At 38.5% G+C, this 20610-nt stretch overlaps 1 protein-coding gene and 1 long non-coding RNA gene across 8 annotated transcripts in view; both read left to right on the forward strand.

The window, feature by feature from the left end:
* The window catches only part of ADGRV1 (adhesion G protein-coupled receptor V1), a 596887-nt gene that overhangs the window by 523934 nt on the left and 52343 nt on the right, over positions 1-20610 (forward strand). For 6 of the 7 annotated variants that reach the window (XM_055387526.2, XM_055387529.2, XM_055387531.2 and 3 more), the window contains one exon: positions 10955-11076. The exons of the other annotated variant lie outside the window; for it this stretch is intronic. In XM_055387526.2, the coding sequence (XP_055243501.2) occupies positions 10955-11076 (122 nt within the window). The remainder of the gene's footprint in view (positions 1-10954; positions 11077-20610) is intronic. 7 annotated transcript variants of the gene reach the window in all.
* LOC129533687 (uncharacterized) lies at positions 366-2554 on the forward strand. The gene is made up of 3 exons (XR_008680017.2): positions 366-537; positions 1388-1441; positions 1916-2554. It is a non-coding gene; the product is annotated as an uncharacterized lncRNA (long non-coding RNA).

A 20610-nucleotide genomic window follows, 5' to 3' on the forward strand; every position in this document is an offset into this window, starting at 1 on the left:
CAGCTTTGTTTACAAGCCACAGACTCAAATTTTTTATCAAGCCCCTGCAGCCCAAAAGCAATTCTCTCCCTGCTGTGACATCCACATTTCTCTGTGCACCTTCCCTACTCTTTAAATAAAGAGTGAAAGAGATAGTGGGGGTACAATTTCTTGTCAATTTTACTTTTAACTGTAGCATGTCTTCTTAGCCAGTCCCATAGGCCTTTTTTTAATTCATTAAACTAGAATCAGAAATTGTCTTTTTTAATTCATTAAACTAGTGCTTGAGAATTATCTCAATGCTTTTGTGAGCTCACATTCTAGGAGAGTATTAAACAATAAACAACTATGCAAATTGTGTTAGGATTCTCCATAGAAACAGAACCAACAAGAGATCACCTGCAGATTGGAGACTGAAGAAGCTGGTGGTGTATTTCAGAAGCCTGAGAGGCAGAGGTGAATGGTGTAGATTTCAGTTTTAGTTCGAAAGCCTGAAAACCGGGAATGCTAAGGGCAGAAGAAGGAATGTTCCAGCTCAAGCAGTCAAGCAGAAGAAAGGTGAAGCTAACCTTCCTCCACCTTTTTGGTTCTATTGAGGCCCTTAAGGTGTTGGGTGATGCCCACTTACATCAGGGAGGGCCATCTGCTTACCCAGTCTGCGAATTCAAATGCAAATCTCTTTTGGAAACACTCTCACAGACACACTCAGAAATAATGTCTAATCAGATATCTGGGCTTCCTTTATCCCAGTCAAGTTGACCCATAAAAGTAACCGTCACATAAATCATATAGTAAGTTAGATGTCAGTAAGTGCTGTGAAAAAACTAAGTCAGAAAAGAGAGAGTGGCAGGGAAAATAGAAGATGCTGAGATGTCCTTTTTTTTTTTTCTTTTTTTTTTTTTTTTTTGAGATAAAGTCTTGCTCTGTCACCCAGGCTGGAGCACAATGGTGCAATCTCGGCTCACTGCAACCTCTGCCTCCCAGGTTCAAGCAATTTCCTGCCTCAGCCTCCTGAATAGCTGGGATTACAGGTGCCTGCCACCAGGCTGGCTAATTTTTGTATTTTTTGTAGAGATGGGGTTTCACCATGTTGGCCAAGCTGGTCTCGAACTCCTGACCTCAGGTGATCCCCCTGCCTCAGCCTCCTAAAGTGCTGGGATCACAGGTGTGAGCCACCACACCCGGCCCAAGAGGTCCATTTTAAGTTGGTTAGTCAGGAAGTTTTTGGTGACAGTTTGAATGTGATAGAACTTCAGGTCTGCATGCTGAAAACAATCCTCCTCAAAGTCTAGGCTTGCACCTGATTACATCAGGATAAACAAAAGGGTTCTATAGCCAAACAAATATGGGAGATTCTGGTATATATATAAAAAACTTAAACATGTTTCTTTACTATGTGATACTTTAGAACTTCAAACCTACAAAGGAAGAAATAGAATGAGACAAGATGAGAAGCAGCAAGGTAATGGGAATGGAGGGAAACTAAGGGGCAGAGTAAGAAAAATAAAGTTGGAAAACTGTAGAAGATGAGAGATGAAGTCAATTAAATAGGGCCATGGTTGCTCTTTGAAAAATACTACCCATATGAGAACAATACAAGCAACAATTGCAGGGTATCTGTAGCCATGTGCTCTTTTCCTAACGTGACTAAACTGATGGTGGTGAGAATTAGGATGATAGTAGCTAGTGCTTATTGAACATGTGCCTGATGCCCGGCCTTGTGCTGAGTGCTTTGTGTGCATGATTTCCCTCTCTGGAGTGTAGATCCACACAGGTAGAGGCTGCCTCTGCCTTGGCTCATCTCTTTACTTCCAGCGCTTAGCATAGTAGGTGTTCAATAGGAACATGGAATTTGTCTTATCAGCATTAACTAATACTTATCAAATTGATGCATGAATTATTAAAATTTCTACAATTATCCTTTATTTTTTATCAGGACTTACGGCACAGAGAAGTTAAGGAGTTTGGCTGAGGCCCACCCAACAGGCTCAAAAGTGATAGAATTGGAAGCCAGATGCAGATCTATCTATCCCTCGAGTTCATCCTCATTCAGAATATTGCCACAGAGCATTTATTTTCCTCCATGGATCATATCTTAAAGGACTAGTGTACCTTAGACCCACTGCTGCAAAGCAAATTAACTTTTCCCTGAAATGCATTCTCTTCATTCTTGTACTTTCGAAGTCCAGGGCTTCTCTAAAAAGAAATTCAAGCTTTCAGATGAAAAGAGCAGCAGTAAAAAGCAGGGTCATATCGACAAATCACATCAACAATTCTTTTATTGAACAAACATTAAGTGACTTACTTATGCCAGACCATGTGCTAGGCACTGGGAATATAAAGATAAATAAGATAGACTGAGTTAGTGCACTTAATAACCTCTAGTGAAAGAGATAGACACGTAACAAGTAATGACAAAGAGCTACAGGCATGAAGAAATACAGTGTGCTCAGGGTGCCTGGAAGACTAGAGAGCATTCACTGGGAAGTAGGCAGGGACTGGTGGTGAGGTTTATCTTTTATGATATGGGAGGCAGTTAAAGGGTTTTTAGCCTTTAAATGGCATGATCACATATGAAAATACATATAAACATGAACTTTTATATATACATACGTGTGTATCACATGTATACATACATAAGTTTTTTTTTTTTTTTGAGACAGAGTCTCACTGTGTCACCCAGGCTGGAGTGCAGTGGTGCGATCTCTGCTCACTGCAACCTCAGCCTCTGGGGTTCAAGCAATTCTCCTGCCTCAGCCTCCCGAGTAGCTGGGATTACAGGCATGCGCCACCACACCCAGCTAATTTTTGTATTTTTAGCAGAGGTGGGGTTTCGCCATGTTGGCCAGGACAGTCTCGAGCTCCTGGCCTCCAGTGATCTGCCAGCCTCAGCCTCCCAAAGTGCTGGGATTATAGGCATGAGCCACTGCACCCAGCCATAATTTTTTAAAAGATGTTTCTCTGGGCCGGGCACAGTGGCTCACGCCTGTAAACCCAGCACTTTGGGAGGCTGAGGCGGGTGGATCACCAAAGTCAGGAGTTTCAGACCAGCCTGGCCAACATGATAAAACCCCATCTCTACTAAAAACACAAAAATTAGCTGGGCGTGGTGGTGGGCACATGTAATCCCAGCTACTCGGGAGACTGAGGCAGGAGAATTGCTTGAACCCGGGAGGCAGATGTTGCAGTGAGCAAAGATCAGGCCACTGCACTCCAGCCTAGGCAACAGAGTGAGAGTCCATCTATGTAAAAAAAAAAAAAAAAAAAAAAAGATGTTTCTCTGGCCATAATAGGAGTAGGAGGGATGAATTGGAACAGACAGCTCTACCTACGAAGCTGTCAAAATAGGCTCACTAAAAGAGATGAAGTCCTCAGGAAAGACAATGTTCTAGGAAGGATTGTAGAGGACAAATTTCAGAGCAACTTAGAAGATAAAATAGACAAAATATATTGACTAATTTGACGCAGCGTATGAAGGAAAATGGGGCATCAGGGTGAATCGGTGCGAATGGTGATACCAGTACTCAGGAGGAGGAAAAAGTGTGATGAGAAGAGGGATACTAAATTCGGCTGTGGAGGAACTCTGTTTGAAGTGGTTTGGGGATCTCCAGGCCTGGAGCTTAAGAGAAGTGAAGATGCAGATTCAGAAAGAGTTGGCCCTAATGTGCTTGGAGGAAGGTAACATTGGAGATTATTAATTTAGGAAGGATATCTTAATAAAATGAAGAACCTGGCACATAATAAGTGTTGCTAGAGTCTAGCCTGCTGCAACAAATATTTGCAACCGTATCTGGAGACAGAGGCCAAAGGACCTAGAGTGAGTTTCTTATTATCTGAATGGGTTTTCAAGAGCTCTTTTGGAAGTGAGTTGGAGAACTGCTGAAAAGAAAAGGAAATTCTAAAATTAGATCCGAGTATAGAACTAATGACTAAGGGTTAGGGATGCCAGCTACCCAAATGAGGTGGAGGGTGTTTCTTTGAACAATTTGCAAACCCAGTATTTTCTTTTTTTTTTTTTTTTACACGGGGTCTCACTCTGTCACCCAGGCTGGAGTGCAGTGGCACAGTCAGCTCGCTGAAACATCCACCTCCCAGGCTCAAGAGAGCCTCCTACCTCAGCCTCCTGAGTAGCTGAGACTATAGGCATGTGCTTCCACACTTGGCTAATTTTTGTAGTTTTTGTAAAGACAGGGTTTTGCCATGTTGCCCAGGCTGACCCCAATCTTTAACTTTGTTGTTCACTCTCCCATGCACAGTATCCTCATGGTGATTTGGCAGTTCTGTGAAATATGTGCCTTATTGCCTTCCTGTATGACCCTCAGTTTATTTGCTGAGAACAGTGGTGGCTGACTGCTGCGGAACTGGTGTTAATCCTTGTCAGGAAACCTCAAGGACACCAATATTTTCTCACCAAGAAAATATTCAGATCACGGAAACATCCTTGTCTCTAAGTATCTGTGAATTTCAGAATAAAGACCTATGTTTTAGAAATAAAGCTCTTTGATACCCTTTTGTTTCAATCTATCTTTCTAATTTAAAAATAATGTGTGCCTACTGTTGGAAATAGATCCATTAATATCTTTTTATTTAATTTTTTTTTTTTTGAAATAGAGTTTCACTCTTGTTGCCCAGGCTGGAATGCAATGGTGCGATCTTGGCTCACTGCAACCTCCACCTCCCAGGTTCGTGTCATGCTCCTGCCTCAGCCTCTCGAGTAGCCACCATGCCTGGCTAATTTTTGTATTTTAATAGAGATAGGGTTTCACCACATTGACCAGGCTTATCTGAAACTCCTGACCTCAGGTGATCCCCCCACCTCAGCCTCCCAAAGTGCTGGAATTACAGGCGTGAGCCACTGCACTTGGCTGATATCTTAAATCCACATTTTTTCACAGTTGTGTTCTATGTTTTACATTGATGGGTTTGTTTTAGTAGCACATTCCAAATTGTTAGTATCAGAAGGTCAGTGAGGTAAAATTAAAACAAGTACTTTGGAAGGTTGTAAACATAGAATAAATTTCAGCTTCATGTAAATGGAGTGTGATTTCCATAATAAAGCCATTATTGTTGTCAGTGGTGCATAGCAATAAAGGCAAGGCTGCAATTACAAAGAAAACAGATAATTCAACACCATACTTTCTTGAAAAATGGCAGTTAAATTCATGGAAATAATATTTTTCACTAAAAATAAAGAGATGTGATGTAATCTCAATGGAATCTACTAACTCCCATGAGTAGACTTTCTTAATGATAGTAGCACTAATTGACATATCTACTTGCTGGTTTGTTGTTTGTTGTTGTTGTTTTGTTTTCTTTGCCTTTCCAGAAGTAATTTCTTTCACTAAAACCTTTTCAAACTATTTTGGTTTTCACATTCGTGACTCCTTGTTAATTTAAGTATGTAAATTAAGTACTGTGATGATTTGATTTTTTTTTCTCCCTGCAGTGGAACTTCATCTTGACACAGCCTGAGTTACTTGGCATAGTCTTTTTTTCTTTTTTTCTTAATTGTAGTAAAATATACATAACAAAATTTAGCATCTTAAACCATTTTAAGTGTACACTTCAGTGTCACATAAGTACACTGACAATGTTGTGCAACTGTCACCACTATCCATGTTTCCAGAACTTTTTCATCACTCCAAGCAGAAACTCTATATCCATTAAACAATAACTCACTATTCTGCACTCCTCCCAGCCCCTGGTAACTTCTGTTCTACTTTCTGCCTCTGAATTTGCCTATTCTAGGCACCTCGTGTAAATGGAATTGTTATTTGTCCTTTCATGTCTGGCTTGTTTCACATAACATTTTCAAGGGTCATCCATGATGTAGCATATATTATAATTTTATTCCTTTTTAAGCTTCAGTATCTCAGTATGTTTAGGCTATTATAGAATACCCTAGACCAGGTAGCTTACAAACAGCAAAAATGTATTTCTTACAGTTCTGGAGGCAGAAAAGTCCAAGATCAAGGTGCCAGCAGATTCAGTGTCTGGCAAGGGCCCAGATTTCTGGTCCATAGATGATGCCTTCTTGGTGTGTCCTCACATGGTGGAAGGGGCAGGAGAGCACCCTGGGGCCTCTTTTATAGGTGCACTAATCCCATTCATGAGGGCTCTACTCTCACAACCTAATCACCTCCAAGCAGTCCAACCTTCTAATTTTATCATTGGTGATTAGGTTTCAACATATAAAGTTTGGGGGGACACAAACATTCAGAACATGGCACTGAGTAATATCACATTATATGTGAATAGTATATTTTATTTATCTGTTCATCTGTTGATGGACATTTGGGTTGTTTCCACCTTTTGGCTATTGTGATACTGCCATGAATATTGGTGTGCAAATATCCATTTGAGTACCTGTGCCTTCACTTTTTTGAATATATACCTACAAGTGGAATTGTTGGATTGTATGGTAACTCTGTGTTTAACATCTTGAGGTTCTACCAAACTGTTTTCCACAGCAGTTGTGCCATTTTACATCTCTATCAGGCATGCACAAGGGTTCCAATTGCTAAATATGCTCACCAACACTTACTATTTCTTGTTTTTTTGATAATAATCGTTCTAGTGGGTATGAGGTAGTATCACTGTGGTTTTGATCTTCATTTCCCTAATGACTAGTGATCCTGAGCATCTTTTCATGTGATTATTGGCCATTTGTATATCTTCTCAAAAGAAATGTCCTTTGTCCGTGTTTCAAATGGATTGAATGGGTATTTTGTTGTTAAGTTGTAGGAGTCCTTTATTCTATATAGCACAGTCTTATATAGATACTCATTTCTTGGGTGCAACACTGTGTTTTTAGGGCCTCCTTTTATTGAGAACATTGAAATGATTCTGTTTTATCTTCACTAATTCACTCCTAAACACAAGTTGTTTCCAATATTACCAATTACAAATGCTTTCTTTGGTAAATATTGAATTATAGACAGCAGAGAAGTTATTAGTAGTTCATCAAATGCGAAATAACAGCTTAGGAAATATAAAACCAAAGTGATTTTCAATTGAATGGAGCACTGTTTTTCAGTTTGCCAAATGGAATTTATAGTCACTGTTGAACAACAACATGCCCCCCCAACCAACTTTCATCACCATCACCCCCTCCCAATACCTCTTTCCTTTTGACTTAGGCCCTAAAGAGGGTTAAAGATGCCTCCTCAGAGGTAGATTAACCATGAAGCTAATGTAGCTTAAGTTTCAGGTCCTTTCACCAGCCTTGGCCCCTTCCAAGATCCTGCACCTAATTACGGTTTTGTAACTTTTGTTTCTTAAAGAAGCCTCCCTAATATAAGCTTCAGGCCCACAAAATCCGGATGTGCCTCTGGATATGTTTCTTCTATCTGAAATCATCATCCTAATCATTGTTGTACTTCTGGAAGGCAAGCCTGGGATCTATTAAGTATGCTGAGTTATTTATGACTAGCTTTTTCCTTACGGAGTTTCTAGTCTGGGGTGCCAAACTACTATACTTTTCTGCAGAATTCCAGGAAAATATAAGCCATGGACATTCTCATGAGCCCCAGTATGCTCCCTTAGCTTCTCCACTAAGCTCTGTCAGCACATACCACTTGCTTTGCTCTAAGCACTTAGATGAAGATGCAGGCCAGACTTTGAAAATTGGTTCCTAGTTGTTCATACAAAATGTGCATGTCCGTTTGTACTCCGCCCAGAGCCATAAATAGAATTTTGTTCTTACACAGTGGAAGAAAAGAATGCAATTGCCAGACTTGATACCTAATCTTTGAAAATTTTGTGAGCACAGCTTAGGGGTTTTCTAAATATTAGGGTATCTTGTCAGAAGTAAAAATGAGCCTTCTGGCCCTTTATCAAATTATATTATTTCATTAAATAAAAATGAATTTTTCTAAAAATTAAATAAATCTTAATGTATATTTTCTTGTCCTGCTGCAAAGCATTAGTGACAAAGAAATTATTCATCTACGTAAATCTTCTTGTATTAGTCTTACTTTCCCTGTACAGTTATAATAATAATTTTGACAATTTGTATATATTGTGATGAAGGGCATATATCAGCACGGTCCCTTCTAAAGCCTTATTTCTCTCTCAAAAAAAAAAAAGTGTTCGGGTTCCCTTTCTCCTCACCACTTCCCTTCTCCCTCTTTGCCTCCTCTCCTTGTTCTTTCTTTTTCCTCCCTTTCCCGAACAATTCCATCTACAGCCACCAGTTAGTACAGAGCAAGGTGTGCATCTGCAGGAAGGGGCCCAAGCCTCGGTGTCAGAAGCCAATCGTTGTGAGGAAGGAATCCATGTGAGGGGTGCAGTGCTGCCCAGCTGGAATTGTGGGACGCTGAGTGAGTTTGGGAGGCCACCTGAGCGAGGGAATGGGTAACAGCAATAGGAAGTTGGTTACATGCAGGGGAGTGGATCGAATCAGTAGATATATTAAGAATAATAAGCAATAGCGGGGTGCGGTGGCTCACGCCTGTAATCCCAGCATTTCGAGAGCCCAAGGTGGGCAGATCGCCTGAGTCCAGGAGTTCAAGAATAATGAGAAGTAGATCTCTTACCAACACAGAAAAGTTACAAATATGGAAAGGGAGAAAACTGGAATTAACCCCGTGATGTTGGGTTGGAATTAGAAGCATTGAAATGAACTAATGAATTTCATTATATAGAGATAGATAGAGTAAAACAGATCTAAATGTGTTTGTGTGTGCATATGCATGTATATCCTCTATCTACTGAGAGAGCTTAGGAGCAGCAACAGCAGTGACCATACCTAGCCCCAGATCACAGTTTCTAAATACCATTCTCCCCTAAAAGAAACCAGGACTGGGGCAGAGAATATTTGAAACATCTTGGGCCAAAAAGCAAACAACTGCTAGTAGAATAATGAGGATATAACCAAAGGCACAGAAACCATCTTGAAAGGGCTCCCGCTAGGGACAACTTGGCATGATAGTGGCCGGGTACCATGGCTTATACCAGTAATCCCAGCACTTTGGGAGGCCAAGGCATGCGGATTGCTTGAGCCCGGAAGTTCAAGACCAGCCGGGGCAACATGGCGAAACCTCATCTATACAAAAAGTACAAAAATTAAGTGGGCGTGGTGGCATGCGCCTATAGTTTCAGCTACTTGGGAGGCTGAGAGGTGGCAGGATGGCTTGAGCCCAGGAGGTCAAGCCTGCAGTGAGCTGTGACAACACCACCGCACTCCAGTCTGGGCAATGGAGAAAGACTTTGTATGACCCTATGTGAAAGAAAAGGAGAGGAAAAAGAAAAGAGAAAGAAAACAAAAAAGGAAAGAAGGAAGCAGGGAGGGAGGAAGGAAGGATGGAAGGAAGGAAGGAAGAGAAAAAGAAAGAATAATGGATAATATGCTAAATAAGTAGGAATATATTAGTCTACATTAGAAGATAAGTGCATAAACCAAACATTTGATAAGGAAAAAGATATTTACATAGTTTCAAAGAAATGCCACATATAAAACTTCTTAATTACACAGGGGAAAATGCTAACTTTACAGTGAAGAATTTGTGCAGCCATCATCTTAATCAAGTGACCAAAATGAACATCTTCAGTAACGGGAAAAATTGAGTTCTTGCGTCACCTTATAGAATGCTGTAAGATGAACTCAGCATCCCTTCTGTGATTTCTAACGGCTTATAATCTAAATCTAATCACGAGAAAAATCAAATAAACTCAAATTTAAGGACACTGCAAGAAAAACTGGCTGGTAATCATCAAAAGTGTCAGGGTTACAAAAGTCAAGGACACACAGAAGACCCATTTGGGATTAAGAATCTACGGAGACATGTCAACTATACACAACTGGATCTCTGGATCTCTCTGCTAAAAAGGAAATTACTGGTATAATAAAATGGAATCTGAGAATGATAGTACTATATCAGTGTTAATTTCCTAATTTGATGGCATCATGTTTATGTAGGAAAATGTCTTTGTAGAAAATACACTTTATTCAGAGGGTAATGGGGGATCAGATTGACAATTTTCAATTAATTCAGGAAAAAAAAACTTTCTCATTGTACTCTACTTGCACGTCTTCTGTATGTTTGAGATTGTTTCCAAATAAAATTAAATTTGAAAATTGCTAAAGTTGTAGGCAACTGTTTAAATTTCCATAGTGGACGAGGATTTTAGGTGTTAATTGATGATAGTGGGTAAAGAAGGGCTTTGAGGTCTGTCATGAAAGTTGTCAGTGGTGTGGTCTACCCTGATGTCTTTCAACAGCTTGAAAATGTGTTTATTTGTGGCTGCAAAGATCCGATTCACTTTCTAAATCTTATATAACTTGTCATTTAAATATTAAGATCACCTCTATATGGTTATTATTCTAAAACTCAGATAGGAAAGAAAACTCAAAATAGACAAGTGGTAATAAAGTCCCTTGGCCCTGAGAAAATCTATTCTGAAAACGTCTGAAACAAACTGCATTAGAACATGTGTAGAATAAGTTTAGTTGATCATTATGAATCAGTCACTTCATCTTTGCTCTTAAACTTACCAATAAATTTTGGTGTCTTCTCAGTCAGAAAAAAGATGTGAGTACAGGTTTTTCCAACACACACACGCACACGCGCACAATGTTATATAATTTCTGTTCTTAAGTGCCTGGTTGGAATATGCTGATTTCGGGAGCACACTACTGCCTGCCATTTTCTGGTGGAACAGTCTTTTAAGGAGATTTCTACAAATCCATTGTTGCTTTGTGGTACTTTCTGAACAGTCCAGCAGGTGGTAGTCTAGGAGAGGAACGGTTCTCATCCTCCCCCAGCCATCCCTGGGCCTACCAGCAGCCCCATTTGCAAAACAGAATGTAGACTCAGCAATGTGCCTTCTCTCCTCTGGCATAAGAATGGGATTTCCAAGGTTGTTCTCTCAAAATGGGCACTAGAATACCACGGAAAGAAGCCAAAAATAACTGTGTATACACGTGACTGTGCAGTATTCTGAAGCTCAAAAATTCTTTTTTTTTTATTTCTAGAAATTCCACTGATTTTATATCTCTTTGCTCTGATTTCCGTGACATGGCTTTGGGGAGGACTACACATGGCCTACAGACACTTCTGGGTGTTGGTTCTGTTTGTCATTTTCAACAGTCTGCAGGTAAGCCTTACAATTTGGTTAGTGACAACATACATTTATCTTAATGAACACAAGGCATAGAATTTCAATATTAAAGAGTCAAGCATCCACACACAGGTGAATCTGTGTACACAATAACATCATATAGAGTTGTAAAATAAAATGATAGGAGGCTAAATCTTTAACATTTGAAATATGACTGGGATTCTAACTTGCTCATTATACAATTAGGGAAGACAAAATATTTATTCTCCTTCATTTTGAACACCGAAGTAACTACACAAACATATTTCTTTTTCAATAGGATTGATGTTTATCAACTTTGCAAATGGCAGTCATGTAAGATCAATGCACATATTTGGATTGTGGCTGGGTCTAGAAATTAGATCAATTGAGGAGTGAAATAGTGATGTTCAAGCAGTCCCCTCTTAAGTGTGATGCTTAGTGAAATGAGAGTGTTTGGTTCACTGAAACATGACTGACATCCCCTAAGTCCAGCAGTGCCCAGCTTAAATTAGTTTTATAAGCATGCTTGGATAACTAGAAATTATATAACTGCAGCAAAAATGAAAGCTGAGATTTTTAGTACTTTTGTTAAATGGAAAAATGTTGCACCCTGATATTAACAAGTGGAACAAAGGAACACATTTTCCTTGTTTTCCAAAGTGAAAAGATCTGTCCTAGACTAAAAGAATTTCTTAAATTTATTAAATTATCTCTAAATAGTCCTTTTGGCTACCATCTTGCAAGGATCATGTGTGGCAAACACACAGACATATACACACTTTCAGAATTGTAGCATACAATTGAAATGTGACTCCAGTCATTTTTTAGGTTTGCACCTGAGCAGACAAACTCTTCAGTTAGATCATAGCTTACATGATGGTGCCTAATCAAGGATGTTATCAACTTAGGAAGGGGAAAATACAAAATAATTAAAAGTTTAGAACCAAGTTGCTACAAGTTTCTATATAGACAACTGTCTGTGGTTATAGTTACAGGTGAGCACTTACTATTGCCAGGTGGTAAAGAAGACAGTCCGGCCTCTCTGGGATCTGATGATTCAAAGAGTAAACAATTAGCTCTAAGAATCTAGTATGGCAGGTGCCATGTAAACAGAGCATTTTGAGAGTGAGTAGGGGCCTGTTGACCATCAGGGCAGAGCCATCAGGGCAGAGGCTCAGTCTTGGTCACCTTTGGATCCCTAGGGCCTAGTGGAACTAAGAACAAGGTCCAAACTGACAGCCTGCAGGTGTGTTTTGCTTGGCAGACACACAATGTTATACAAAAGATTGTTTTAGATTTTCAAATAGTTGCTTCAAACTTTTAAAATTGAGAATTTTCACATTAAAAACCTGAATTGCTGGCTTTTTTTGAAGGCAGTATTTGCATGGCAGCAATTTCCAAGCCCTGAGCAGACCTGATATACTTCATTCATTTTACTTGCCCCTGAGATTATGACACATTTAATGCTTATTAAATAATAAATGAGTGTATGGTTAGAGATGGGAATTTGAGGCAGAGAAAACTGTTAGCCAAGGCTGCAAGAAGGGAAAATGACTAATCTCGCCTAGATTAAGCAACGTGTTGAGAAGGAAAAAGAAAGGTCTTGCAATTAGAGAAGAAGTTGTGGGAGAGGAGACAGAAAGCGTAGATTGGTTTAAACGCCAGCTTTCCATGCTCGGGATGCTGAGCTTCAGTCGTTAAGCAAGGGGAAGCCATTGAAGTTGTGATTTTTCTTTGTTTTGTTCTAATTTTTTTAATTTTATCAATTAATTTTTTTTTTCATTTTGAATGGGATGACATGTTTGTACTGGAAGGATAACTGGAAATGTTTAGGAGAGGATATAGGAGAGGATATTGAAAAAAAGAGCAGCTCTAAGTAGGTAGGTTATTGTTATATTTCAGACTGTAGATGTTCTGGCAGTGTGCCTGGGAATAAAAAGTAGGTGACAGGTTTGACAGTTGTTACAGAGATAAACACTTTTCATTTTATTGTTTGACACATAATAATTGTATATTTATGGGTACATAGTGACGTATTGATACATATAACATGTAGTGATCAGATTAAAAGAATTAGCATATCTATCATCTCAAACATTCATCATTACTTTGTGTTGGGAAGATTCAATATCCTCCTTCTAGCACTTTGAAACTGTAAAATATTGTTAACTATAGTTATCCTGTAGTGCTATAGAACACAAGAACTTACTTCTTCTATCTAGCTGTAATTTTATATCTTTTAACAAATCTCTCCCTATCCCCTCTTTCCCCCTACCCTTCCCAGCTTCTAGTACCCTCTGTTCTACATTTTACTTCTATGAGATCAACATTTTTTAGCTTCCACACATGAGTGAGAACATGCAATGTCTAACTTTCTGTTCTTGGGTTATTTCACTTACCATAATGTTCTCCAGTTCCATCTATGTTGCCATAAATAATATTGGGTTGATGCAAAAATAATTGTGATTTTTGTCATTAAAAGTAATGGCAAAAACTGCAGTTACATTTGCACCAACCTTTTCTTTTCTTTCTTTCTTCTTTTTTTTTTTTTTTGAGACAGAGTCTCACTCTGTCACCCAGGCTGGAATGCAGTGGCACGAACTCAGCTCACTGCAACCTCCACTTCAGGCTCAAGCGATCCTCCCACCTTAGCCTCCCAAGTAGCTGGGACTACAGGCACATGCCACCATGCCTGGCTAATTTTGTTTGTTTGTTTGTTTGTTTTGTAGATACAGGGTTTCGCCGTGTTTCTCAGGCTGCTCTTGAACTCCTGAACTCAAGCAATCCACTCACCTTGGCCTCCCAAAGTGCTGAGATTATAGGCATGAGCCACCGCACCCAGCTATCGTTCTTTTTTATGGCTGAATAGTATTCCATTGTGTGAATTTACCATTTTCCCTGTCCATTCATTGGTTGTTGGACACCTAGGTTGATTCCACATCTTGGCTATTGCAAATAGTGCAGCAACAAACATGGGTGTGCAGATGCCTCTTCAATACACTGATTTTCTTTCCTTGGGATAAATGCTCAGTAGTGGGATGGCTGGATCATATGTAGTTCTATTGGCAATTTTTTTTAAGAACCTCCGTACTGTTCTCCATAGTGGTTGTACTAGTTTATATTCCCACCAGCAGTGTAGAAGAGTTCTGTTTTCTCCGCATCATCACTAGCATTTATTTTTTGTCTTTTTGATGATAGTCATCCTAACTGGGGTGAGATGATAATTCACTGTGGTTTTGTTTTGCATTTCCCTGATGATTAGTGATGCTGAGCATTTGTTCATATACTTGTTGGCCATTTGTATAACTGTTCAGATCATTTGCCTGTTTTATTCAGATTGCTTTTGCTGTTGAAATGTTTGAGTTCCTTGTATGTTCTGCGTATTAATTATCTGTCAGATGAATAGTTTACAGATATTTTCTCTCATCTTCTAGGTTGTGTTTTTTACTTTGTTAATTGTTTCCTGCTGTGCAGAGGCTTTTTAGTTTGACATAATCCCATTTGTTTATGAAATAAGCATTTTATAAATGCTTCAGAACATTGGTCTAGGGAAAGATTTTATAAATAAGAATCTTTAGATTTTTATAATTTTATAAATAGATTCTTATTTTATTTATAAACCTTTTATTTATATTTAATAGCCTGTAAAATATTTTATTTATATTTAATATCCTTTTATATTTGTAAACCTTTTATAAATAAGAATCTATTTATAAAATTATAAAGCGAAGCATTTCACCTTGTTTTCTTCCAGTAATTTTATAGTTTTGGGTCTTACATTTAGGTCTTTGATCCATTTTGAGTTGGTTTTTGTATAGGGTGAGAGTTGGGGGTCTAGATTTTTTCTTTTGCATGTGGACATCCAGGTTTCCTAGCAACCTTTATTGAAGAGACTTTCCTTGCCCCAATTAATGTTCTAGCTGCCTTCTGTCAAAAATCAGCTGGCTGTAGATAATGTGGATTAATTTTGTGCTTCTCTATTCTGTTCCATTGGTCCACATGTCTTTGTTTATGCCAATACCATGCTGTTTTGGTTACTATAGCTTTGTAGTATATTTTGAATTCTGATAGTACAATGCCTTCAGCTTTGTTCTTTTGCTTAGGATTGCTTTAGTTATTTGAGGTCTTTTGTGATTCCACACAAATTTTAAGATTTTATTTTATATTTCTATTTCTGAGAAGAATGTCATTGGTATTTTGATAGGAATTGCATCAACTCTGTAGATTGCTTTGGCTAGTATGGTTCTTTTAACAATATTAATTCTTCTGACCCATGAGGCGCATGAGATAACTGTTAATGAAATTTGGTTAACCAATTAAATATAGGAAGGTAAAGTGTGACAGAGGAACATCACTTAGAAATTCCTGGTTTGAATGAATGGCTGGGCACTGACATCTTTAGTCCAAATGGAGATCACATAAATAGCAAGGTCTAGGGAATAAGCAGTGAAGTTGGTGAGATTTAGGAGACATTGCTAAATACTGTATACCAATGTTTTAGCAACTGGGTACAGAGATAAGGCTAATGAAAGAAATTGTTAATGAGTGATCAGAGAGCTAGGAAGAGAACCTGGATAGGGTTTGCAGTTGCTGGTAGAAAAGAAAGCTCAAGAGGACGCAATGCCTAACTCTGGCTAGTGTAGCAGAGAAGTTAAATAGGATGAGAACTGAGGAGCAATGCGGTCTACAGCTGTGGTTCCCAAACCGTTATGTGTAGCAGAATTCCATGGGGAGCTTGTTAAAACACAGATGATAGGCCCCACACCCAGAGTTTCTGATACAGTAGATCTGGGTGGAATCTGATCATTTGCATTTCTAATAAGTTTCCAGGTGGTACTGATTCGGCTGGTCTGGGAACTACAGTTTGAGAAAAAAAAGTGAAATAGAGACTGCAAAGAGAGAAAGAAATAGCTTAGGAAGGGAGGTTGGTTGGTTCAAAGGAGATTTTTTGGTTTTGTTTTCTCGTGACAAGAACCAACAAAGGAGAAATTGACATCTGGAGGAAAGATTTGTTGTCATGGCAAGATCATGGACGAGGCAGGAAGAACAGAAGAGATAGAGGGCTTCTCTGAGGGAGGAGTAGGAATGTTTTGTTTTGTTTTGTTTTTGTTTTTGTTTTTTGTTTTTCTCTGAGGCTGGGGAAAGAAAAAATGATTGGTGAACATGAAAAACTACTCTGGAGCTGAAAGTGTGGAATGTTGGCATTTGCATGTAATGCCCTCTCTTTTCTCTTAAAGGCAAGAGGCAAGGTCATTTGTTGAGAGAAATGGGTTCAAAGCATGAGATAAAAATTTTAAAAAGGTATGGAGCAGTTTCTAGACAGAACAGAAATAACTTAAACTATGTTGAAAGATCATCAAGAAATGGATTGCTTAGAGAGAAATCAGTGGGATCCAATGGAGATTAGACAACTTAAATCTGTAATTGAGCCAGTCAGCAGTAATTAAATAAATATAAGCCTTAGGATTATAATGATAGCCTGGGTAACCTATCAAATCACATAAACAGGAAAAGTTTATTGAGCTCTTATGGAGGTTTGTAAAGAAAGGAGGACTGTGGAACATAATAGTATATGTCACTGGTACATATAAGAAAAAATTTTGGTCTCTTTCTTTGAAGAACTTATTAGAAGCTTAGAATAAGTAAAAACTAAAAATATTTTAAACTCATGTTTAATGAGCTTAATTCAATCCAGGTGACATTACTGAAGCAGCAATGATTATTTGTACTACTGTTGGTTGTTACCTGGCGCACTGGCACATTCCTGGTACCAGGTGCTCAGTAAATCAGTCCTAAAAGTAATGCCTATTAAGAAACACTTGGAAAATATCCTTTCTCTGGAGTTTATTTTGGTTCATTTAACTTAAAAATCGCTTGAGGTATTCAGTTTAGGCATTTCCATGGAATATGGCTACATAGTATTAACAGTAAGATTTTTTAAGTATGTTCCATAAATACTTGTTTGTTTTTTTACCCCCTGAATGGCTTTCGTATTTCTCTACTGACTTTTATCAACACCTGTGACCATAAAAGCATATTATGTATCTTATACTTGCTTACTGCATTTTGCTCAGAGGAGATTACTGACTTACTTTTTATCTAGATTATTATGATGTCATAGGTGCTCTAAAACTGATGATTGAAAGGGATGGTATTTGTATAGTATTCTGATCATTTTAAGTTTTTGAAAAAATATTTTTCAACACACATTCTAGAATCTGAGACCTCAGGATCTCTAGCCACCTCTGTCCTCTTTCTCTACAGTCTTTTTTTTTTCCTTTGAGACAGGGTCTCGCTGTTTCTCCGAAGCTGGAGGGCAATGACGTGATCATAGCTCATTGCAGCCTTGAACTCCTGGGCTCAAGCAATCCTCCTGCCTCATCCCCACAAGTAGCTGAACTACAGGCACATACCACCATGCCTGGATATTTTTTTATTCTTATTTTTTTGTAGAGACAAGGTTTCACTATGTTGCCTGGACTGGTCTTGAACTCCTGGCCTCGAGTGATCCTCCCACCTCAGCCTCCCAAAGTGCTGGGATTATAGGCATGAGCCACTATGTCTAGCCTGATTTTTTGATATTTAGTGTCTGACGCACTTTAAGTAAGAAAATCTTGATCACTTAAAATATTATCTAAAATATTTACCTAAAATTTATCACTTCCTAAAATTTCAAAGGTGAACTACCAAACTTACAATACATTTGCACATTTAGGAAAATGTATGTGAAGTATTTTGCAAAGCATTATGGATACAAATGCAAATGTAAGATTTAAAAATCATCATTCTAAACGTTTACTGTTAATTTTTATTATTGAATACTCTTCTTTAAACGATAAGGACTTCTCGCCCAAGAACTGAACTTTTACTCAAATTCTTATTGGTCTATCGTTATTATTTACGTTTTCTTGATAGTTTAAAAAATTAAACTGTTGGATATCAAGAGTGAGCAGAACATAGAGAATGAAGGTGAAAATGCCCTTTCAGTTTATTCAATCAGAATTGTTTCCTAATTCCAGTAGCTACTATATAACGTGTGAGCATGATCGTGATAATTGTATTTTTGCCACTTCCCCATGATGTGAGGTTAACAAATCCTGATTGTCACTGTGCTTTATTTTATGTCAAAAGAGGGACTCTGACTTCAAGAGAGAAGAAAAGTACTTTTATACTTACATGCCACTGAGCCCAGATTCCAAAGGCCTTGGGGTTCTATGTTTCCTTAACACTGAATGGGCTTTCCAAGTGCATTGATCATGGTGGCTGCCACGGTGCAAGACTCACCTCCTGCCAGCTTTCCAGCCCCAGCAGGAAAGAGCTTATTCCTAGATAACAAAATCCTATGGAAGACCGGATGGTACCATCCTGGGTCACATCCCATGCAGGAACAAATCACAGGGTAACAGATACTCTGTCCGGGCCTGGGTCATGAACAGAGTCCAATAATGGAAAGAGTCAAGTTGGTTTCATAAAAAACCACATGGGATGGAATTCCTGCCAGAAGAAAGGATTCTCTGACCAACAGAAGGGGGCAACAGTGCTTGGCAGGCCAAAGTAACAGACGTACACTATACTTACTTTCTAAATTGGCTTGTTCATTGATGTAAGTTTGGACAAGGCCAATGACAGCTTCTGTCACAAAACTAAGAAACTTTATCAGTGTGATTTCAGTTTATTAGAATAGTACTTGTGATCTATCATATAACCAAATGTCTCTATATTGTCCACAAGAAATTCATAAGAAACTATGTTTAATATTTTTTGTTTTCCCGTTCCATTAATCCAATAACCTCTATTTTAAAAAAACTGAGTTGAGTTTGTCATTTCTAAGGGGATTCATGCTAATACTTATAGGTCACAAGTTTCTTAAACTATTCAGGCCAAGGTATATCCAAATTTATATCATCATTTATTGGTAATAATCACCTGGTTTATACTCAGCTGGTAGGCCCTGGCAGAACCCTATCAGTTAAAATATTGAAAATAGCTACTGTCCAAACCTTGCAGGTGTTCCAGGCTTCCATCCACTGAGGTTAGAAGCATCTCTAGGCTTCCTGACAGGGATCCCCCAGGATGCTAGTGCAGCGCTAGACCTGCAGCCATTCTGATTGGGCAATGCTTATGCCACACTCATTATTAAATATTTTGCATATCACTCCTAGCTCTAATTATGTGCTGAAATATTCTATTTTTAACCTGAACCAGTCAGATTCAGGCTGAAATACAGCATTTATTTCAGGTTTTCTTCTAGGAGGTCTCTCACACTTACTGTGTTAGAATTTTACTGACAATTTTCTCACATGTAGAGAGAATCCCATGTAAGATAATGAGAGTAGCCAGCAGTAATAGACATGAGCTGCTTGGAGATGCTAGAAAATACGTTTGTGGAGAAGGTTCATATGCATAGAAGCTTTCCAAAATCTGAAACGCATTCTTCTTGGAATGCATAAGCTGGCAAGTGAGCAGAGCTTTGCACAGTGTTGGGATATGACACTTCTCAGTATGTCAGTTATGAGACTGCATTCTCCAGAGTACTGTTTGACTGTTTCTCTGTGACTGACTTGTACATGTTCGTTTGTACAAGCATCTGGTCTCGAGATGTTCCCTGGCACGTTTTGAATCATTCCCTATTTCAGAGAGGGGAGTTACAACATGGAATTTGTAGCTAAAAATATATAGTCCATATTCAGACTTAAAGAGCCAGTTGGTTAAAATCATTTTCATTCCTTTCCCCATGTCTTAAGCTGCTAAATGGTTGGGAAATAAGTGATTGAAAGATAGCAACAGTTTCTTCCACCTGTTTTTTAAAAATTGTTCTTTGGTGGTCACTAGAGTGTCTTAAACACATAAAACATTTCTCTTATTTAAAAAAACAAACAGTTCTCTCTCTCTCGCTCGCTCTCTTACTCTCCACCCCGCCCTGCCTTTTACCCTTTCTTTTCTTGCTTTCTATGTGTCTCTCGTTGCTATATGTTGAATTTCAGTTTTAAAATTAAAGCCATCTTTTATGAAGAGATTTTCCCAAATGAAAATAGTTTTTGAGGTATCGTAAGAAATGGAATGTATTTCTTTGCTCATAGAAAATATAGATTCCATCCCAAATGGAATATTGGATCAAATTAATAATCCCCCTTCAATTCCCACTTAGTATCCAGAAGGGTTCAGTGCAGGTGTCTGCTTAGATACAGTACATATTTAGTCTTGGCTGCTTCCTTTTAAGGATAAACAGCTCTTGGGAAATACACATTGTTAAATAATCAGTTACAGAGGACTAATTGTTTCAAGGCACTCTCTTTGCAGTTGCTTTCCAACAGCCAACAGTAATAAGAAGTGTCACTTTGTTTCCATTGGAGACTAGCACATGAGCTATTCATGAAGAGCAGAAAAGCAGTCTTCCCAGAAAACCCTGGAATAAACATGTAGAAGCCAAGGGAGGCTGGGACTCTATCATTGATTTGTCCCAGAGCCATGTCAAATTCAGTGAAAAAAAAAATCACTACATTTGTTTTGTAGAGTGAGAATTCAGAGAGACTAATGAATGCCTCATGC

The sequence above is a fragment of the Gorilla gorilla genome, chromosome 4, assembly GCF_029281585.2.
Source record: "Gorilla gorilla gorilla isolate KB3781 chromosome 4, NHGRI_mGorGor1-v2.1_pri, whole genome shotgun sequence".
Taxonomy (NCBI): domain Eukaryota; kingdom Metazoa; phylum Chordata; class Mammalia; order Primates; family Hominidae; genus Gorilla; species Gorilla gorilla.